The sequence below is a fragment of the Molothrus aeneus genome, chromosome 3 (assembly GCF_037042795.1).
Source record: "Molothrus aeneus isolate 106 chromosome 3, BPBGC_Maene_1.0, whole genome shotgun sequence".
Lineage (NCBI taxonomy): Eukaryota > Metazoa > Chordata > Aves > Passeriformes > Icteridae > Molothrus > Molothrus aeneus.
Genome location: NC_089648.1, coordinates 15,265,726 through 15,289,278, shown reverse-complemented (window position 1 = coordinate 15,289,278; position 23,553 = coordinate 15,265,726). Strand labels below are relative to the sequence as shown.

At 41.9% G+C, this 23,553-nt stretch overlaps 1 protein-coding gene across 4 annotated transcripts in view; it reads left to right on the top strand.

The window, feature by feature from the left end:
- MEIS1 (Meis homeobox 1) overlaps positions 1–23,553 on the top strand; it is a 107,390-nt gene that overhangs the window by 51,285 nt on the left and 32,552 nt on the right. For all 4 annotated transcript variants that reach the window (XM_066546338.1, XM_066546336.1, XM_066546335.1 and 1 more), the window contains exon 8: positions 4,667–4,812. In XM_066546338.1, coding sequence (XP_066402435.1) covers positions 4,667–4,812 — 146 coding nt within the window. The remainder of the gene's footprint in view (positions 1–4,666; positions 4,813–23,553) is intronic.

Below are 23,553 nucleotides of genomic sequence, written 5' to 3'. Positions count from 1 at the left end.
GAACACTAGACCCCAAAAGCCCTCTCAAATGTCCTGTCAGAGGAATGGGAAACAGACTTGATAGTAGGACAGGGCTTTGTGGAGTGAGAAATAACCTGTTACATCTGGTGAAGGTACTTTTAGTAAAGCTGTATTTGGAACTTTGATACTGAAGTTTCTGATCAGTTAAAATCATTTGAGGATGTTGGTCTAAAGAGCTCCATGCAGAGGCATGGGTTTTGTAGTCAAGCAAAAGGCTAGAGTTTTTAGAACATATGAATTTCCCATCCTTTCAGAAACCTCCATGACTTAGGATTGGGAATATTTATGTCATATCTGGGCAGCCTCAATGGTTGAGGTTTGAGAGTAGATTTGGGAGCTGGAGTGGCTGAAAGTCGCCCAGCTGTGCCACACTGCCAGACTTTCCAGTGTCACGGGGTGATGACATTTAACTGGAGTTTGGTGTGGGAGTGAGGGAGAGTTTGAATCACCAGTAAACTCCTGTCACAACCATGGCTGCTGAAGGCAAGTGCCTGTGCCAAGTTGCTCTCCAGAAGCACCTATTTTGTCAACAAAGGTTTATAACATATCACCCGGGACAAAGGGAGCATTACCCACTTGAGGGGCTGCTGTAAAGTCGCTTGCCCTTTGCTGCTTCTGCCTCTGATTTTTGGGGGAGTGGGAGGGGAAGGGAGGTTGTAAGGCACGGTGACAGTGGAGAGGGGAACGCAGTGAGAGGAGCCCCTGCTGGCATGGCCAGTCTGAGCCATTCAGCAGGGCTGAATACGATAAATGCTGCTTTATCCCTTCTTGAATGGAACAAGATAGCACAGCCTAAATGCCTGGGTGTGCTTAAATAGGCAACTCTGGGATGCTGGAGTTGAGGGCGTTTGAAATCGGAGCTCCCCAACAGCCAGGGAGCTGCCACAGGTCACCTGCCTTGCTCCGTGGGGATTGGCCTGGGTCTGTCAAGAAATCGTCCATGGACGAATTGTAGCACAAATTCCTTTCTCTGTTGGTTGGCCTCTTTCACTAGACCATGGCCTATAAAAAATTGTGTAAAAACAATTCTTAAATATTATTTGAAAGGGCAAATGGCCACGCTGAAAGGTTTGACAGTTTGACATATAGCGCCTGGTTCTGCTCGCCAGGGAATGGGCGTGCGGAGTCTGGGCTCTCCTTCTGCTCCTTACAGGCTCTGCGTTTGCTTTTTTTTTTTTAAATAGCATCTAGTTGCTGTGCAGAGTTGCTGTGCTCCCAGCAATTTGACAGGCAACGAGTCTGCTTCAGTGATCTTAAATCCTTTTAGACTAATTTGCGAGTGAGCAGAAAAACAGCTAGCACCTTCGGATCCAGCACTCAAAACCAGGGAATCAGGTATTGCCAATTAAAGTGCCATTTCCAACCATCATATCAAGACAGATTACTTGCAGTTCCTCTGATAATGTCATGCCATGCCTAAAGAGAAAGTGAGACGGAGTGTCTCCATGGACAAAGGATCTGCATGGATCAAACTGATCAGGGAGCGGGGCAGGGGGAACTCGATGGGGATCATGCACACACCCACGCATATGTGCAGCATAAAGGCGAATGCTGGGCCTGCTTTGACCCCAAATAGCCATGGGCCATTCTGAAGAGCCTGTGGCCCCTCAGTCACTGGCCTACTAGTTAATTGCCACACAGACTTTGTGACACATGGGCAGATAATATGACATTTTCAGTTTCTGTCACTAGCAAACGCCACGGCGTTGCTTGCACTAGTTGCTAAGAAGCTGTCAGAAACCATTAGCAGCTGGCTAAAGTTGCCCTATGGCATTTCCTCATGGCATCAGCAAAACAAGCATAAATCACCCAGCGGAGCCTCCCGCTATACTAATGAGGCTGTAAGCTTGTTTATGGACTAGCATCATTTCTATGATTATTTCCACCTTTTCAGTTCGCCTTCATTTGGCGACAGGAGAAGTCAACTTCAGGAGCAGAGTTGCCACCGACATTTTACAAATGCAATTCGTAGCTGCTACTGTGTGGCTGGTCAGTGGTGCTTCAAGTTTGTTTAGTGATCTTTAAAAGGAGGAAAAGAGGGGGGGAGAAAAGAAAAGGAGGGGGAAATCTCTGGAGACCTTACAGAGGTGAGTGTATCAAGTTGCAAAGTAGATGGAAATACTAAAATCCACAATTGACCATTTAGACTTCTCTCTGTGGTTTCAGTCTTTACGGGATCAATTTTCCATTTAAAAAAAGTGGAAGAGGTTAAACAATTTACAGAAGTCTACTGAAGCATTTGCTCCAAGGATAGCTGGGCGCTTTCTTATCCTTTCCCTGCTTTTCACTTTCTCTAACTTGTGTCGGTCGAGGCCAGGGTTTATTGTTTTAGGCTTTTCTGAACATACACCAGTATTTACACTGGATTGAAAGCATTTGCTTCCAATGAAAATCTTGTCTTAGATTACAGCCCAGCAGTGTAATTTCCCTCCCAGATGGGAGTAAAGTAGCAGTATTTGCCTAAAAACAGTAGGAAGAACAAACTATGCATTAAGCCAAGGCTGTTTTTGGCTTGAGCTAATGATGTAACAGAAACCTTTTATTTGGGATAGGTCACTGCCCGGGATTGAAGGAGGTGATCTGGCTTGCGCTTGAAAGGTTCCTCCATTGTATCTACATAAGTCTTCACTTAAAAAATCCTGTTCCTAATGCTTCTGCTTTCATACAGCAGAAATAAACAGGAAAGGTTCTGGGGAGTGTTATAGGTGGAATGCAGAAAGCTTTTCCTCCCCTAATGGAGGATATAATTCAGGTGCCCTGGAGGCATGCTTTCAGGAATTCTTTTGCCCGAGGTAATGGGAAGCTAAGGCTGCTTGAAGGCCTTGATTATCTATTGATGCACAAAGCTGGAAAAAAAGTCATCTCCCTTGGATTATAGTAGATATTTCCATAAATTATCAATGAGTCCTCCTCCCATCAGGCATGAGGCAATGCCTGCTAAATTAATCTGAAGGGGGTTTGAAATGAGTATATTTTTTAAAAAATTGGGTGGGGAGAGAGGGTGGGTGGACAATGGCAGGGAGGTGGTGAAAGGCAGTGTCATTAGGTTAGAAGCTTTTCATTTTTAATCAATGAATGCGTAATACTTTTCTTTTCCTTGTTTGCCTCTTGCAGACAGAAAGTAGATTAGCCCGTGGAATTTTAAATGCTGTTGAGTTGTTTCCTTTGCTCATGTTTCTTTTATGAATTATTATTTTATATAGTGAATTGCTTCTCTGTATAAAAGCCTTTTTTTACATACTGGGCTTTCAAAGAATTTGTTGGATATCTAATTTCTTCATAAAAATCTTGTGTTTGTCTGTAACTATCCAAGGTTACAGTTTCATTAAAGACACAGGCCAAGTCATAAGGACAATTATAAATTTGCCACGCTAAGAATATAACACTAATAATAGCTTTTTTTTTTGGTGCTGAAAGCTGTTTAACAAATCATGACAGTCTGCATCCCTTTTTTAAAAATATATTTTATTTCTGTCCCTAACAGAGATAGTTTGTATTCAGCCAAACTGAGATTCCTTTCTTCATCATTCTTGCCCAGGGGTGCAAAAAACACTTGCCTAATAACATCACAACTCTGTGTTGCTACAAATACAGTGTCTTTGGAAGCCAGGATATGTTGTTCAGTCCACATGCATTCAACGCGAAGACTTCTTTGCTCTGTGGGCTTGTTTATAAACTGCTTTCAGTGTTTGCAACAAAAATTGCATGCAAACTGCTAGGCACTGCAACTTTTGTTTTCCCTTGGCCACTAAGCCATCAGCCCAGACCCAAGCGAGCTGTTGCACAGTGGCATCCTCCCACAGACGTATTGCTAATGTGATGAGAACTGTCTCAGACCTTCTCTGTGTTAAGGAAATTCATTCTGGATCAGTGATTGTTTCACAGAAGCAGACACCTATTACAAATATGGCACACTGGCACAAAGCAGGGTGTTAATTCCTAATGGTGTATGTCAAATTGGTGCCTGCTTATCCCCCTCTGAATTTTTTTGGCTGGGGCTGGGAAGAGGGGACTCAGTTAGCTACCCACCTCCTATCAAAGAATCAGGGGAAGTCCAACATCTGTAAAAGACTTAACATAAGCAATGCCTCAATAATCTGGTTTTTCTTCTGAATTTGCTGAGAGCATGTGATGTTGCAAGGGAGTTGTATTCACCCCACTTTTCACACCCCAGGGTGGGTTGAGGCACCCAGCTTCACACATGTCATGATCCCCATCCCAGAACACCCTTGATGCTTTCCTAATTGTCAGCTCAGCCAAAGTAGCTGATTGGGATGAATCTTTGGGAAGTGACCTAGTGTGAAGAAGAGCCAGCATTTCCACCTTTGCAAGTTGGATGCTTGCAAATATTTTTTTATAATTTGTAAGCACTTTTTGTTCTGGGTTACAATGGCGGAGATGGCCACACTGTCCTTCAAGATAAACCGGCATGGAGCTAACACATTTCTGAGCCCCTCCCTCTCCCCATGTCTCTTCCCCCCCCCCCCCCCTCCCCACTTCCCCCATCCCCTCAACCCCTGGTGAATTACATTGTTAAAGAATTTATACCTCATTTAAATATTCATGCAGTTTATACCCAAAGCCAGGCTTCGGCTGAAGTATATAAAGGTAGCATAAGTCAAAATTTGATTCACTATATTTACAGGTGACGGCTTGGACAACAGTGTAGCTTCCCCCAGCACAGGTGATGATGATGATCCAGATAAGGACAAAAAGCGACATAAAAAGCGTGGCATCTTTCCCAAAGTAGCCACAAATATCATGAGGGCATGGCTGTTCCAGCATCTAACAGTAAGTGAACTCTAGATCACATATGCAAAATAAAACATGGATAATGTCATAGTTGTAGTAGTCATAGAAAGCAAAAAATACATATGATGTTGCTTCCAGGCAGTAGAGGGACTTTTCTGAGCAGAGTTGTTGTTGTTGCCTCATTTGCTAGATGCCAGGGGAAGAGCATAGAGCGTATGTTTTTATGGTATGGGGGTTTTTTGTGTGTGTGTGTTGTTTTTAATTTGTTTGTTTGAGACACAATTGTTAAGAGGACATCACTGCCAAATGTGATTTTTACTTAAAGCTTATATGAACACAGCCTCGCAGACCTGTCCTGCTTTGCAGTGGGTATCACTGCATTGGAGCACAGAGCAGCATTTGGCCCCTGGTTCTATGCTCCAGAGAATTGCAGAAAACAATTGGGGAAATTAAAAAACAAAGCCAAAAGCAAACAAAGACCTTATTCAGATGTTTGTCAGGGATCATCAGAAGCTTCATGATGAAAGATCTGAATGTATCTGGTTTAATAGCAAAGTATAATTTTTTTCTTTGAGACATTCTCATTCCCAGAGTGTAAGTTACCCCTGTATTTAATGTTAGGAAGTGATGGGGGTATGCACAGTTATTTCTGTTACCACAGCTACCTGTATGGGGTTATTTATTCCGGGGATTAGAAATCAAAGCTCTGTACAGGTATGTGGGGTTAAGCTGGATGCTGCAGCTGCTCTCAAGACTTTATAATACACACCACACCTTCAAACATTAGCCATTAGAAAAGTGTTTCTAATGCCATTCTCCTTCTTCATCAAATTGTAGTGATCTGTCACTGTGTTTTTATCCACCGTGGGGATCTGCGCTTTGAGCCCCAGATTTTTTGCCTCGGCCTTTCTGTGCCAGGAGGATAAGGGTCAGGAAAGGGCTGCTAGGGTGTGTGCAGGTGGTGGTGAAGAAGGGCTCCTGTCTCTAACCCCAGTAGCTGACTGTCCTCTGCCTGTAGCTAGGGTCAAGATGAAACTAGAAGCTGGCCAGCTTGCTCAGCCCTGGTGGGAGCTGTGCCAAGGGTGTACTCATAAAGAGGAGGAAATGCTCATGCACATCACCCCTCCATCCACTGCTGAGCCAAGAAACTAGATATCTGCCATGACTCTTGTCAGCACGGGGATCAGGCAGGGAATCCTGTCCTGTGCGGTCCTGGGTTGCTATGAATGAACCTTCATGTTGGAGCCCTGCTCCTTGGAGGCCAGAGAGGGCCTCAGATATTTCCAGGTTAATCTCTCTGGCAGACTCCATGTCAGCCATTCCCCAGCTTTGCCAGGTCCTCAGCCCTGTCTGGTTCAGTGCCATCACTTCCCAAAGGCTGAGGTCCCTTTGGTGTTGATGGCTCCTCCTTTGCAGGTCCTCACCCAAGATGAGTTGACACCTGGTATCTCTCTGCAGGTAGATGTGAGGTTAAGGACTTCCACCCCCAGAACAGTCCATGGCTGCTGTGCCAGCAGCAGTGCTCACACCAGCCTGATGTACCTGTTAGGTACTGTTAGGTTCAGGAATCAGGGGAGGCCCTGGAAGCTCTGCAGTCAGGACAAGGCATACTAAGGAATGCTGAACAACTGCTTGTCAGTTCCTGTAGTTTCCAGTGAGGAATTGCAAATTAGGTACTATAAATATTTTTTTCCTGAAAATGGCCTGTTTCTGTGTTTGTGCCAGTAAATAAAGCATCACCTAAATCTGAGCACAAGAACACAAAGGTCAATACTGGCAAACTGTTTGAGCAGTCTTCAGTGCACTCTTAGCCTAGGCATTCCAAATGCCTTCCTGGGAATATGGCAGAAGGCTACAGGGTATCTCTAAAAAGCCGTTGTGGTGGGAGCCACCCTGTGTAGAGCATTTAACTACATGAGCTTGACCTGACCCTGCAGCTAATTTAATGCTTAGTCTCAGGACCAGGGAACAGATTGAACAGACCCCCTTGCTGTTTCACCTGTATTAGGTGCAGGGTTTTAGTGGCTTTTTGCTCTTCTCCTGTGTGATAATAGTGTTCAAAAGAGGAGAGTGCCTACTGAGCATGCTCCAGGCTCCTAGCAGCCCCTGGGAGACAATATCTGGATATCTGCTTGTAAGGTGGTCTCTGCTTCTGGAAGACTCAAATACAGAAAGAACCATTCCCTCCAGGACCTATGCAATGCTGCATTTTCTACCTTGTAATGCTGAGCTAAAGCTTGCTTTAAAAATCCACCATCCCCTGTGCAGAGCCAACCCAGCCATGTGAAGCATGCAGTTTTTTTGCAGGGCAGCATGGTAGATTCAGATTTATCTGATCAATTCAGTAAAACAGAATTGGTTTATCCAGTCTGACCTCCAGGCATGACCTTGAAACACCCTAAGTAGGATCTTGGACAGTTTCTTTGAATTAAAACATGTCTGGAGAACATTGTAGGCTCTTCCAAGCGCTGGAGCAGCAGAGCATGTTCACAGGCTGCTTGAGGTGCAAAAAACACCAAAACATACCCAGGCCCAAAAAATGGCTGTGATAAGAGCTGAGGAATAGTGGGGGGAGAGACTGAAGGAATTAAAACTCCTGTTCATTTTTGAGGGCATCTGGGCTTCATGGCTGCTCTTATGACACTGCACAATGGTATTGGTGGTGTCCCCACCTGACGTCCTTCCTGCAGGAGGGAGATCATCGTGAGGAAACCAGAGATCCCATACAGTTTTTTTATTTATTTATTTACCCAGTTATTTATCGGTGGATTTGGTCTTCTGTAGGGTCAACACAAAGTCCTGCATAAAGTGGGAGGTGAGGAAAGACAGAGGGATGGTTCTGTTTAGGCAGACTGTCTGTCATGACTGATGATACCTCTCTTTTGCCCCCAGCACTTTACCTGCCTTCACTTTGCCATCTGAAAAATGGCAGAGAAGAAATGAGCAGCAGTTAAGTGCAAAATCCAGCATCCCATTGACCATTGGTGCTTCCTAACTGGGGTGTTAGTTGGGAGTCCTTTTCAAAAGCAGAGTTTTTTTTCACAATTGTAATATTAATACACATCAGTGGCATGGAATTAAATAAAATAGACAGCAATTGCTATGTCTGTCATACTAATAATTATTGGTTGGAAAAACCTAAAATAAATATTGGACAATTATAGTCTTTCAAAAGTGGATAGGTTGGGTTAGTGCCTTCTATGCAGTTATTCCATCTCCAAGAGCTTTAAGTCTTCCTCTGTGTACTGACTTCATTTCCGAAGGTTTGTCCCCTAGTTCTTGTTTCACACTCAGGAGGAAATTAATTTTTTTCTCTCCGGATGCTGAAGTGTTTGAGCAGTAGTTCCCACTCAGTGTCAGGCTCCAGCACCACCGCACCACCCCCCCCCCACCCCGCCCCAGTATTTTGACTGATGTGCAGAACTGAGTTGACATATGCCCAGAGGGTAGGCAAGCACTGTCCTCTCCAGATGCAGGCAGTATGCTCTGAAGCTTTTCAAGAGATAAATCAGGGTATAAATTCATCCAAATTGCCCTTTTTTCCCCTCTTGGAATAATAACAATAAAACCAATCAGCTAAAACAATTGCAAAAGTGCTGACCAGACTCACACTTGCAGGATATTTTTTTAACTGTTTGGTGTTCTAATTTCATTTTGCTTAAACATCTGGGTTGGAAGAGCTGCTCAGGTAGGCTGTTAGTTGGGCAAAATGTAGTTGTGGAGCTTGTCAAAATTTTTCATGGTAGTTTATGACACCATCTCACGAATTTGGAGGTGTATGAAATCTGGTTTTAGGATTTTGCTATAAATTTGAGATGGAAGCTTGTTACTGACTAGAACAAAAGAAAAAATAAAAGAAGAAGAAGAATTTGGTGAAGAACAGCTAAAGTTGGGTCAAAATTGAGAAGAGTCTTGTGGAGTGGCATCAGATGAGCATTAAAAGCCATGGCAGGGTCTGGATGAGGGACTGAGGCAAACCAGTTCTGTGCTTTGCTTTAGAAAGTCACCCTAAGGATAAATTCAGGGTGTGTTGCAGCCCAGCAATGTTTTGCAGGCCTTTAAGACTTCTAAAAATTTTAAAAAAATTTTTTTTTCCTTGGTCACTTAACATTCAGGGGTCATCTCTCCCCCCAAATTTTTCAAGCATATCTCCTCACTGTAATGTACATCCCTCAGTGAAATAAGGGAAAAGCTTGGGGGAGGGGAATTAAAAGATAATCTTGCTTACAGTTAAATCTGTGTAAATTTAATTGTGGCAACAGAGTTAGTTTCTACTTCAGCCCATCCTAGGCTTTTGTCCCAGCAATGGTATTATTGGTATAAATTGGTATTTGGAATTGATATAAGTACCTTTTTGTTCAAAACTAGGAGAAGGGAGTTTGTGGGGTATCTTTTCAAGTGTTTTTACTCATTGCGAATACTCTGCATCCTTTAAATCCAGCTTAATTTAAAATGTTGGGATTCAAACCTCATTTTGGGGATTATACAGTGTAATTGGTTTGTTATATGATGAGTATTTGATGATCTTCACATTCATTATCTAATCAGGCAAAAAAAAGCCATAAAATTATAATCCCAAAAGATGTTTAATAACAATTTAAACTATTGAAGGCTTTATTTAAGCACATTAGGGGATTATAAACTACTCCCTTTTAATGGTGCCAAGAGGTAGATTCGAGGACTTCAAACACCTTTTAAAAAACAAATTGCCATGATTTAAAAAAAAATGAATGGGTTGAGGATTTCTTTCATGTAAATCCCATAATTTAATCATTATTTTTAACTGCTTTTAAAACAATTTCCTTAAGTGGTTAAATCTTACTGAAAGGAGAGACTGAGCAGAAAGTAAAAGACATGGCTGAAAGATGTTGGCTTTAAAGTGAAAGGATTTTTTCTATTATGTATCTGTATTTTTAACCTTTATTGATTACTTGATGCCATGATACGAAACAAGAAAATTAAAAATAAGCAATATGCAATCTATTTAGTAAAGCTGTTATCTGTAAAAGAATTTACTGGAAGTAGATAATTTGAATGTAGTGGAGAAAAATAGTCCCCATCACTTCAAGGATGTTGTGACAGAAAACTTATGCCATTTAATTCTGTAAGTTTTCTCTTTATATTAATATTTTACTGGCTAAAATAAAGTCAAAAAAGTCTTTAAAGTCAAAACAAGTTGATTTCATGTCTTTTCTCATCCCTCCATAGTTATGAGATTTTGCCTTGGGGGAAGCATGGGGTTAATTTGGCTGCCTGCCCCTACTCCCATGTGGGATGCTTGCCTGGTTTTGGAAAGGAGTATAGTGAAAGGGTAGATGGGTACAAAACTTAGGGTACTGAAAACATGGAAAGGGGAGAATACTTGGCTAAACCAAGTTTTCTTTGTTCTTCTCTTGAGAGATTTGGAAGCATTCAAACAAAATAACACCCCTTCCCTTCTCCCGCCTAGAAAGTGCAGCTTACAGTGACTCTCCATCCTGCACCAACTGGTACTTGCTCTGCAAAATGCCAGAGGGCTCCTGGAGCTCATCTGCGTAACAGGGGTCAGATTTCCATATATTGGACTCAGAATGGGTGGGGGTGTCCTCCCACTTTATCCCAAATACGCAAGTCTCCTCTTTGACTTGATTTTATTGTGGACGAAGCTGTAAAAAGCTTTCTTCCACATCTGTAAGACTTCTCAGTGCCAGCTGTCCCAAATTCCTGGGAAAAGCCAAGCTTTTTAGCTTGTCTTGAGTCACTCATGCACCACCATCCCCTTGACTGGGAAGGTGGGAGCCAGGGCTTTTCCTGCTCCTGGCAGCGGGAAGACCTGTCAGGACAACCAACAAAAGCGTCTACCCCCACAAGGAGGGTCCTCAGCTCCCTTCTGCTGGGGGAGGTGCTGTGGCAGTCTTCTTCATTGGCAGAAAATGCAGAATGTTTTTGTGGGAGAAGATAATTGTTCTGAGGCTCTGTCCCAATTGAGTTGAGAGCTCCAGAAAAGAGGACAAAGAGTATTTAGGTAGCTGTGTTTGAATTAACTTCTTAACCCTTCAGAGTTTTATGGAGGACAGTGACTGTTGAAACCTCTGGCATTTTCTTCAGTTGTCATCAAATCTGTGACTCTGACCTGCTGCCCAACTTCCAAGGATTGGTCCATTTTCTAGCATGAGGGAAATTTTGCTGTTTTAAAAGGAAACGGTTGGGTTTTGGGTGATACCCTTGGCAATGCTGCTGTGCTCCAGTTTCATGATTTCTTGGAAAGAGCATGTCTCATGCACTGTCTTGTAGATCATTTAAGTTGTCAGTGCTGAGCTGTCCTACAAAACTTTGGTTTTAGAACAGAAAGGAAAAATAGAGGATGCTTTAGTCAGTTAGTTCAAGGAAAGCAGATTATTTACTGAGGCTCTTCTCACATTCAGAAGTGTGGTATAGTTACAGCATCTGTTTTTTTTAACACCTGTGATTTAGCTCCACTTCTATTGAAGACAGCCATAATGTCTTAAACTACAGGGTATGTGACATCTCATCGGGGCTCCTCACAGGTCTTGGGAATGGCAGTGATCCAGGGAAGTATTTTGGTTGAAATCAGAAGTTGGCAATAACCTGAGTAAACAAGATTTTACAGAGAGAGAGAGAGAGAGAGTGTGTGTGTGTGTGTGTGTGTGTGTGTGTGTGTGTGTGTGTGTGTGTGTCTATTCCCAAAGGACTATCCTGCCTTTTCCCCAATTTCCCGCAGTTTCTAGCTTGGAGGCACTATTGTGCCAATGTGGAAGCCACTAGCACATTAAAGAATTTGAATTATTTTGAAGCTGCTGAAACACATTAGTATTTCGACACGAGCAGAATTTCACATCTGAGTAGAAGCAAGGGAATACTGAAAACTTGAAACATGATAAACATTAATTCAGATGCTAAATTACACTTGCTCTGGTTGTACTAGAACTCCTTTTGTTTGCATAAATATTCTTGGAAATGAGTTAACCAGCAAGAATGTTTGCAGTAATAAGAATTTTTAAGTCAGCAGTAGATGCTTTGCTTTTTTCTCCACCCTCTCCTTTCTTTTTATATTTGCAGCTGTGATATTTTGCGTGCAGCTTCATTTTTTTAAATTAGCCTCCTCCAGTCAAGACACGGCAATGTGTTACACGATGCACTGTCCTTCTGCAGTCAAAGCAGATGTACAAAACTCAAGTATCACCTTTGGAAGGGGGACAGAGAGGGAGGGAAGAAGTTTGGTCACCAATTTTAAAATCTGGAAGTATCCGTGGAAATATTTTGGCGAATAGTTTGCACTATGAAGTGCATTAAAGGCAGCAACAGTATCTTGGCAAGCAGTGGGTGAGCAGGAAATGAGGATAAATTAATGGGCTTGTTCATTATTAGTTGTTTATTTAGCTTGTCCTCTAACACAGTTGCTACAAAAGAGCCTATGTTGATTCTCAGATATGCTTATGTGTGTAAGCACCAGTTAATTTTTTGCTGGAAATCTAACTCTTGAAGCAGTTTCACAGAATGCCAGTGTGTAGCAAATGACTGAATCAGATCAGGTAAAGTGCCAAAATATGAGGCACCAAACCAGTTGGGCGCATATCTGATGTGATGTGTTAATCTGTGGTGTAAGATAAGCTGCCTTTCAAACAGGGTCACATTTGGAAGTGGTACATCAAGTTGTGTAAGATGCATTCCCTTGCTTTGGCATACCCTATCCTACATCTGTTTGCATGAACTTAACCCTTGTCTGGATAAACCAAAGCAGTGATATTGTGGTGACTATAGTCTTTTTGTTACTCTAAAGAGGCATGAGAAGTGACTTGGCTTTTTACCCATTTTAAAAAAGTTTTGTTTCCCTTTTCCTGCATTTACCTTCAGCTACACAGAATCTGCACTGTTACAGCTTACATGCTTTTACTTGTTGCACTCATTCAAGAGACTCTAATTCCTAATATTAAGTACTTATGTTTGCTGTCTGCCCATCAAAATTCCCAGAGAAAAATGTTCCTTTGGAAGCGAACCTTTTTTTTTGATGGTGTAAGTTGAAATTTTCCATGGGTAAGGCCATCCTTTCCAACAAAATGCTCAGCTGAAAATCCAATTTTCAATATTCATGGAGTCATTATTCATGGAACAAATGTATTCATAGAATTTTTAAGGTTGGAAAAGACCTTTAAGATCATCAAGTCCAACCAATCTTATCTTATTGATGAGTCATCATGGTGCTTCTAGCTTCTCACCCTCTAAGCTACAGCAGTGCTAAATATATGTGTAGAGAGAAGGTAAGTAGGCAGAAAAGAGTTTAAGTTAATATGTAGTTATCTAATTTACCTTGCCTTTTGCATCATTGCCTGATTTAGACCCAGAGTATTTAGTGGAGTGCTCGTTTCACTTCAGTGGCAGGCCATCATTTTAATAAGGCAAGGTCTAGGAGCCTTACCACTTCATCTTTTGCTTTATGAAGCAGAAACTTCTGCCCAGAAAATACTTCTCAGATTTTAGATATAGCATGAATATTCTTTTCTTGGCTACTAGTTGGCCCCTTCTAATCCAACCTGTACAGCATTAAACATTTGGAAGTACTTTAAAAAAAAACCTGACCACAACAGAACTTTTTCTCACAATGGGTCCTCTGTCCCAGTGATCCAAAAAGCAAGGTAGTCATGTTAGTGACACTAAAGTGGTCGCTTCAGTCACATCAGTAAAACCAAGGGGCAGCTCATGATATAAAGATGTTTTCCAGGATCTGTTTTTGAGCTCAGAAAATGATGGGACTTTGCCTTGGGTGCCTTGCTCTGTTGATTGCTCTAAAGTCAGCTTTGAAGAGAAACTCTTCTTCCTAGGCCATCCTTATTCATGTCAGACAGACCTTTTGGGGTTTCTAATGATATTTTTGGAAAGGTAAATGCCATATTAGACAATCTGGCTAGTTAATAGTTTCACTGGCAGAACTCCGCTGATTTGCTGTGGATTTTGTGCTGATGCAGGAATGGCACTGTGCTTGTGTGGGAAAGGCAGAGAGGATAAACCCTTGATTTCATTGCTGAAACCTGAGCATGGGTCTGTCAGTGCAGCAGGTTGTAAACCCCAGAGGGCTGTAAGATGCAGTTGGGGTCAGAATAATTTTGAAACTGGTAATAACCCAAACATTAGGATTCTTATGAATAAAATGCAATTTTAGTAATGTTTTCATAAACAGCAGTAATGGTGGCAGTTTAGTAAACAGTGGCATTACTTGCATCAAAATAGCACCACATTGGCTTTTAAATTACTCCACCTGTCTGTATGAATAGGATTTTCAATGTGGAGGCATACAGACAGCTGCTGCTAATGTTTTTTTTTTCTCCCTGTGTAGATAGTGTTGGCAAATCTTCAGCCATCAAGGCTGGTTTCTGATGTAAAATGGTACCTGACCTACTGGCTTTGGTGCTACAAAAGGAGCAGCTTTAATTACTAATGGTCGTGTTTTAGTTTTGTACTTGTTGATGTACAAAATGTCATTTTAGAGCTGTGTAACCTCTGGTTCACTTCCACCAGCGATGGTACACTGGATGCAATTATTTTCAAAATAATTTGTATTCCTTGGTGGCAGCTTGCAATCTTGCCTTGTTAACTCTCAGATAATTAGCAGGGGTCTGGTCCTTCAGGTCTCTGTGCCCCTAAGTCTCACTGGTACCCCACACCTTGGAGGGCTGTCCTGGATGAAAGCGAAATTACGCTTACAAATCCCACTTGATTTATTTCTGGGATTGTTCCCTCCCTTGCAGTAGGTGTGTATAATACCCAGAAATTCGTGGAATCAGTTTTGTCCTCTAACCCCTGGTAAACTAGAGAGTTTATGTGGAGGCAGAGTCGGGGCAGGCTGCCTCTCTTCCCAGTTATGAACAAAAGGATAAGGCGATGCACTGCCTGGTCCTGTTGTGCTGGGCTGAGTTTGGTCAGAATGATCCAGTTACCAGCCTCATGTCAGACCTTAAAAGGGTTAAAGATGTTAATGGTGCCGTTAAAAATCCAGCTTGCCAATGAGCTATTTTGTGCAAATGGTATAAATATAAGATACACTTGTCTGGCTCATTTGCAAGCATTCTTTTTGACTTCTTTCACACAACTGGTGTTTTTGTGTTTAATTTAACAAGAAATGAGTAGTAAATGAAAGCTGCTGCCTGAAATCCCACTGTGAGCGTGTTTTGCACTTGGCTCCCCAGTGAAAAGGCAATTTGTGAAATTATGTGATAGAGTAATTAGATGAAGCCGGGGCTTCTGATTGTTGCCATGCGTATGTGGTAAAGGTTTGCTGGGGAAAAAAAAAATAAAAACACGGATTATTACCCTGGCAAGTTGGCTCAAGGCTTCTTCATTTATTTGTAAACAGAATATTTAGTGACCGCATAGGAAGTAGCTGTAATCACCAGCTCGTAAAGAAACCACAGCAGAGCTTTTGGATTTTTACAGAGTGCTCATGTAAAATTTAAGCTGGGAGGCAGAATCCCTGTTAATGTAATTAGGATCTAATTTACCACCCTTTGCACACAGATGTAATAATGTCTAGATATTTATTCTATCTTTAAGCACATTACATATACCTCAGTGCAGCAGTTACTGAACAGAAACAGGTGTGAGCGCTTTCCGGATTTCATTTTTACACTGTAAACACACAGCGATTTAAAGGGAAATATTTACCAAAAAAAGAAAAAAAAAGAGGGGAAAGAATGTCTGCAAATGAGGCAGTAATGGACAGTTGCCCTTTATGTACTGATGGATTTCTCAATGGTTAAGTAAATTAAAGCAAATGCTAGAAAAATCAATAGGCTTGCAGAGTCTTGGTTGTGCCTCATAGACTTCAGGACAGAATGACAGATGTGGTGCATATGACCCATTTAAGTATTAATGCTTGGGAAATTGCCTCTGCGTGCAAGGTTATAGGCCTAGAAATATTGTTATATTAAATTACAGACAATGATATTTTTAAGTATATATGGAATTTATACGTTTCAGTTTAGTTGCTCTTTGGCATTACATTTGTCCTGGAAGATTAGTTGCGGAGTTGTTTCTCTGGAACGGTAAATCAGGTTTAAAAAATGTTTGAACAGTGAATTGTCTTTCCAGGGCTGCTGCAGACCAGCGAGCATGTTGCACACTATGGGGGGACAGTGATCGTGTTAAATAAGAGCCACATAGCCAATGTGTTCACTAGCAAATGTAGCATGTAAGCAAGCCTAAATTAAATATCATTCAAAGACATGTTTTGAAATGGTGAGAGGGCTGGCAGGGTAACACAAGGCTGCTATTAAATTGGGTATTCTGTATGACTAAACACAAAGTAAGATCCAAAGTGCGTGGTCAAGATGAGCTAAGTAAGGTAACCACCAAGACGGATCTTTCTCACCATCTTCCCCACGTGCTGCAATTAGAAGGGATGAGTTTGCATGGGTAGGATGAGTAAGAACTGACCCCACATAGAAATTCTTCTGAAATAGAGATGTTATGATTAATCCAAGCAGCAGACAAGCTCTAGATGAGATAGTGTTTGCCATCTCTGATTTCTGTCATTTCTTGCTGTACTTCCACCCATGCAGCAGGGAAGTAGAACAAGTTAATTGTCTCTTTGTGGCATCTCTGGCAGGAAGAGCGTGAAAATAGCTGGGACCCTGATTTTGGTGTTGGCATGAAGGCAGAGCAGTGTGTTGGCCGTGCTCGCTGTCGGTGACAGCCCAGCATACCTTGCCAGTTATCCTGACTTCACCCCAAACACCTGTTTCTGTGAAGGGAGCAGCGGATGCATTTTATATACAACTGCCATGTTTAATATTGGAAAGGAGCTTTAGACTTTGTCAGTACCACTGCTATTCCTTGCTGAAGCCACTACATAGGAAGTGTTGTTGTTTTCCTCTGAAACATTAATTTTCATGTTTTACTTCCATTTGTTCAATAGATATTTTTCCCTTTTTTATTTTTTTTCCCTTGATTATCTCTGATATTTGATGTTTGGGTACCACTGCCTCTCTCTTTTTCGACTTTTCCCTAAAGCATGAAAACTCACTGTAGAATAAAGCAGAACCGTCCTGAGGGGGTACAAGGGCTGCACACTGCTACTGGAAGTGCCAGTTAAACGATGACTTTGTGGAGGGGCAGATTATTACTTTTGGGCCTGTTGAGGACCTATTTGTGTATTGAGGCTGGATGAGAGCAACTGGTGCTGAGGGCTGTCAGGCCAGGGCTGAGTAATGACAGACCCTTGTCATTTGCCCGCATTCAACTTCATTGCTATGGTGACAATATGCAATGATGAAAGTGGCTGCTGAGGGTTGGACAGAATCCTCCATGGTTGCTGTAGCCGACAGCATCTTTGCAACAGCGTGTTTGAGCTGCTGATGGCCCTTGGTGTCAGAGCAGCATCAAATCTCTAATGACAGAAACTCTCCACAGATTTTTGGGTCCACAGGGATAGTGCTCACGGCATCATCACCAGTCTCAGCAGCTTCTTGCATCAGTGACAAAAATTGTCTTTGCCTGCTGTAGCTGTTTTTATATGCCTCATGGTGGATTTCCTTGATTTATTTTGTGTGACATACAAGCTAGGTAAGCTGGCGCTTACCTGCACAGCAGCATGGGGTGGCCGTGGTCCTCCTCCTGCCGCATGTAAGGCAAACACATTAATCAGCATATAGGCAATGGCTGCTTTTGTTAAATATACCTGTGAGGGGCCCTGGTGAACAGGCTCTTTTGTTCCCAACCAAGCCAGAAGGGATCAAAGGTCAGCAGGAACCCAGAAGTCATCAGTCAGGGCGAGTTTTGCTGGATCCTGGCCTTGTCAGCTCCATAGTCACCCCTGGCAACTTGGGCTGCTGCCTGCTCGCCTTTCCCACTGCCTGGCGCAGAAGTGGAGCATCCGGTCTCTCAGTTGCTGGAGAAAGATGCAGACATAAAGTCAGCATTTGAAATACAGTGTGAGCATTGCCATGTTTCTCTTTGTTATCAAAATAATTTGAGAGTGAGATTACAAAAATGCTAAGTTGGTCTTGTAGAGATCTTTTTGCTGTGTTCATCTTTAGGATGCATTTTAAGGCTGCAAATTCCTTTTCGGTTTAGTGGCAAATGGCAACCCAGAAAGAAGCAGCAGCATACTGCCAAAATGTGCTTCTATGCTTCTGCATATAAAAGTTCACTTCTAAAAAAACTTCTGGTATGGCATTTATTTCCTTTGAGCAAATCGATTTATTTTCCCTCCCCTCCCTGTGATGTTAAAGTACATTTGGCAGTAATCAGTTTATCCTTATTAGAAGCTGTGGTAAAAGGCAGAGTTGCTGAGTCAATTCACTCCATTTACTTCCCCTATTGAGCCTTAATGTGTCCCAGTCCCCACCCCTTACAGTGAAAACAACATCAATTATAGGGCTGACAGGAGCCTGGGACTCAGTGTAAGTTGCTCCTTGGGGTTATTCATCTTGCACCAAAAAAACTGGCACTCAGCAATATTCATCACTCCCCCCTACCTAAAATGATTGAGTAAACACTGAGGTGAATTATCAGAGGGGTAAAAAGGGGGGAAACTGAGTTTGAATATGTTGGAGGCAACTTTGGGCTCATATGGCAGGAGAAATAGAGCCATCAGCCAACATACAAGCTCCCCACCACTGTTTAATATTGCTGCAGATGCTGGAGGGAGGTTCAGTTACACTTACTGCTTCTCATAGCCTGACCTGCAACAGCCTTTCTATTTTGGCATCTGGGCTGGAAAAGCAGCTTCAGTCCTGGAAAAGCAGCTTCAGCACTGATGCAGCAGAGATGTGCTGGGTGCCCAACTCTCTGTCAGCACCTTAGGGAAATACATTTAAAAGACTGCTCAGTTTACAACAGTTTGATCCCATGATATTTGTATTTATTCCAAACATCCTGAATCCCCTCCGGTGGAAAATAATTCAAAGTGGGAACCTAATTTTCGAAGTATTTTTGTGAATATGATATGGTAAAATCTTTTTCTCCAAAACCTCACAAAATAAAAAAGCATGGAATAAAACTCAGAATGTGCTTTGTTACCATTACCTCCCCTTCCTACAAAACAAAGCAAAAAAAGCACATCCAGCCAAGCAAATCCAAACATGAAAACCTCAAACTTTGGGCTAATTTAAATTTTCAAAGTAATCTTTAAAAAAGAAAGAGGCTCTGCTTTCCTTTACCCAAAAAATATAATGCAATCACGGTAAGGGAGGAGAAATTCCCTTAGCCATACACCTGGTTTGTTTTTATGCCCGGTGCTGCGGTTAGATGGTTGTCTAAATAAACAGAGATTAGGTGGAGGGCTTTATCTCCAAGCTGGCACTGGTTATCACACTGCTTCCTCCCACTCCCTCCCTCTGATTGTGAGTTGTATAAGAAGACTTAGCAAGCATAACTTAGAGCTGATAACCTTTGAATGTTAGTTCAAGGAAGCTGTGCCATAGTAACAACAACAAAAAGAGAAATTATGCAAACTCTGTCACAGACTATTCAAACAACTGGCAATTTGACCCTAATTCTGATTTGAAAGAAAAAGTACTTGGTAAGTTTTTTTGCTTCTAGAGTTCTATTTGAATTTAGCGTGATCAATAGTATTAATATTTGAGCAGTAGTAAAAAAAAAAAAGAAAAGATTCCAGGAATAAACTCGAGTTTATTCTTCAAATCCTCTCTCCTTTGGGGATCTTACTTTAAAATTGCTTTAACAAAAGGAACCCGTAATGTTTCATTTGCCTAAATTGCTCCAGCCCTGCAGTTGAGGGTTGAATTGATCTTGATGTAGCCCTGGAAGAAGACAGTGTTGACATTTGTTTTTGATGGTAAATGAGATAAATATATATATATATATATATATACATATATATATATATATATATATATATACATATATATATATATATATATATATATATATACACAAGCAGGGGACATACATAAAGAGTGGCTGACAGGTGATGGGCAACTTCTGGCCCTCCATGAAAATAAACAAGAAAAGTCCTTGTGGTTCTGCATGGCTGTGAAATCAAAACATGCCTTTTCTAAGTGTATCTTGGCATGCTGATGGGCAGCATGCAACATGCAAAGAGGAGGAGAAGGGTCTTTGGGGTCTTTGCAGTGTGCCTTCCATAAAATGAAACAAACCAGCAAACCACAACCAGGGAGAGGAAGGAGGGGGAAGGCGTCCGCGCGCTACCGCAAGGCAATGTCATCACGATGTTGGGAAGCCAACTCACAGTGAGCGGGTGAGCGCGGGCATCTCTGCCCTTGTCGTTCGCATTACCGCAGTGCCACGCGCCCAGTTACACAATGCATAAAGGCGAGGGTTATTTCTAGGACAGATAATTGAACATTAATACTCGTTGACATTGTCGTAGGAATGATATGTCAAGCTGACAGGGCCTATGTGCTTGCATCTGCTGATCGGCTGCAGATGAAGGGGATGTTTGGCAGATTAGACCTGGGGCCTTGACGCTACCGAGCCAGGGATGATACAGCCATTAATCATGAGCTGCCATCTTGGGCTGCCTTCCCAAAAACAGTGGGTCCCTACTTTTGGGCATGGAGGGCATGGTTCTCAAAACGACATCAACCCTCATACATGTACGCACACCTCTGTGTGCATAAAGATTTATGTAGATGTGTAAAAAAGATTAAAGAGGAGCATCCTTGATGCTGCATACCCATGAGTGCTGCCATCATCTGAAGAAACTGTTTTCAATCTAACATGAGAATAAAAGGAAGCGGAATAGATGAGAAGTTCTCCAGAAGCATTGAGAGCATGATCAAGTTTGATGAGGTGTTTCAGATTATCTCTGTGTTAGGAAGTAAATGACATAAAAATGGTAGAATTAGTTGTTGTTTTGTTGGGTTTTTTTTCCCTAGCATGTTTTTTGTGTCTCTCTTCTTCTGGATGTCAACAGGCCCTTCAAGGCAAGGGTGCTGTAGATAAAATAGTTACGTTGCAACCACTCTGTCCCCTTCCAGCCAAAATCCTACAAAAAGTGCCTTTCAATATAATTAAATAAAAAAATCTTCAGAAAGCGAATGCTTTTGTCACAGCATTTCTACAGCCAGACCTTGCTGCACAAGTTCAGAGGCATGAGAAGCAGATGGAAAACAATTACAGGGGCCTCTGACACTGGAGTTAGTTCTACTTTCTTAAAATAGGGCTAAACGTTTGTAATGTCTTGCGTACAGTTTGGCTCTGCATAAAATGCTACAAAATAGGGCCCTTGCGAACATCCATTATCACATTTTGGTTAACATCGCAGATTTTAAAAATCCCAGTTGTAACGAAGCCATGAAATAAAGCTTTCATCTGTAAAGATCTAGTATCTCTTTGTTATTAAAATAAAGTAAGTCATTAAACAAAATATATGCATATAATAGTAAAGTTCACAATCTCCTACCATCAAAATAATAAATTCAACTTTTTTTTTTAATTGGAGCAGTCATCTTAGAAAGGTTCCTGTATAGAACAAGATCAAATGTGCCTGGTTGCTCTTTCTTTGTAACTTGTTGGTGGTGAAATTTTTTTGGTCTTTACCTACTTTCATTTAGATCTTTCTAAAATAAATGAGTTTTGTTCAGAAATGGGGGGAAAGCAGAGGGGGATTTTTGAGCTTGAATTGAAAAGATTTATTGTATCTTGTTACTGTTCTTGTGAATTGTTAATGGCCATCACATCAGAAATGTGCTGAAAGCAACACGCAATCTCGGTACTTTTGCTTCCAAATATGTGGATTGTCTCTTTTATGGTAGTTTCTGTGAAGGCATCTGCATGCGTGTGGTGCTTGATGTGCTCAGATCTTGAAAGAGATCCGGCAAGAAAGGGATGCTCAGGCCAGGGATGGGGTGGGCACTGGCTGCTTACAGCTGACTCTGTTTGGGCTTTTGAAAAGCCCCTTCCAAAAACCCCTGTCCTGGCCTCATCCATTCATCATCCCATAGAAGATACCCACCGAGGGTCTCACTTTACAGGAGATATCCTTTAGGCAGCCCAGGCTTTGGCCATGTTCACTTCAGCTAAGTGCCAGCTCTAAAGTTAGGCAGGTGAAGACAGTTTTGCCATTTCAGGGCTCATCCCCAAGTGCTGGCCAATACCAGCCCCTGGGAAATGTTTCACACCATGAATATTTCCACTGAAATGCAAAGCTTGGTTCCACCAACCCTCTCTGAGGGAGGATACAGTTAGGTCTTTGGAGGCTTTTGAAATCCAAGTGAAATTGGTAGAGACCTGCATTGAATTTGGGGGAAAAGATTATTTTTTATGAGGGAGTTCTCTTGGTCCAAGAAGTTTTCCAAGAGGGAAGAGCTAAGCATTTTAATGACATTTTTAAAAGGATGAGAATCAATGCATAGTGAATTTGTGGGCAAATACATGTGCCTTTTCCCAACTCTCACCAGATCTAAATTGCACTTTTTTTTGATGCACGTTCTTGTGCGTAGAAATATCATCCTGGGAACATGTATCTGCTTTATTCTGAAATTGGTTAGCATTAGCAGACTTGTTTCTTTTCTGAGTTGGGTACATGATTAATTAGAGCAATTGTTTTTATTTGGAGACTTCTCCATTCATCTCAGAGTTAAATTTTAAGGCCAGGCTGGTCAGAAAGTGGATTTCTGTACAGGCCTGTACCATGAAGCGAGTCAAAGGGATTTCACACAATAAATGGATGTAGATAAATGAATTCTCTAGCCAGAAAGCAGAATTGCTTAGTCAAGTTTACTGAGTTAAAACTTGTCTGTATTGTTCATGAATGCAATTGCACTGAACTTGGGTTATTTTAGCATAAGAGAACTCATTAGACCTAAGGAATGAAGGGAGAATTTATGAGGGACTCTTATTTTCAAGGTAAAAATAATGGAGAGTGAACTTAGGGGGAGGTAAAAGCTGGGATGGATAAAATGAGAGCACCTGAAATAGCTGGTTGGCTGCTGGAAAGTGAAGCCCAGCTCTAGCCCAGGTAAATTGCATTTGAATTTCAACCTCAGATCTGTATGCACTCTTCTTTGGCAGGTGTTGAATTGATAATGCCTGTGTGTTAAAGAATTCCGATTGTTTCTTTTGCCACCTTCACAGCTTATGAAAATGCAAGTAGCCCTGCCTAATGAATATTAATAAGAGTGATAGCTGGAAACACACAAGCCTGTGGCTCTTTGGAGCTTGGATGGGGTTAGCTGGCGGATTGTTGTGACTGGGAATTTACATGGTTTTTAAGAATAAACTTCCTGGAAGCTTTTACATTCTCCTTTAAAAGCTGATGTTTGTTCACAGTACCTGTTCATGTATGCATGGGGATTTTTTTCCCTTTCTAGACACATGTGAGATTAGTACTACAGATGGCATGTCCATGTTTTGTGAAACAAGGCAATTTATTAGATGAGAAGAGAATGAGACCCCATCTCTTAAATTTACTTCAGTCCAGGGTTAATTGTATCAATAGCAATGGTTTGGGTTTTTTATTTTGCTTGTTTATTTTTGCCTTTTCCCACACCCCATTCTCCCAGGCAGCTGTGGCAGTTATTAGCGGGGCAGGGAAATAACACTGATGAATTCTGCATCTCCAAACGTCCTAGGAGGCTTTAAAGCCCATTTCATGCAGTTAGTTAATCGGGCAGCTCGTTAGGCCCATTCCTGGACCTCACACATGGCAGTCTAATAGCAGGGATAGCTGTGGAGAGGCTGGAGGATGGGAGGGCTCCAGGAACTGGCTCTTCAGCTGGAGTCCCATGGACAGGCACTGCCTGGAGCTAGTTGGAGCTCCCAGCAATGCCAAGCAGTGCCAAGCACTGCCAACATCCCTCT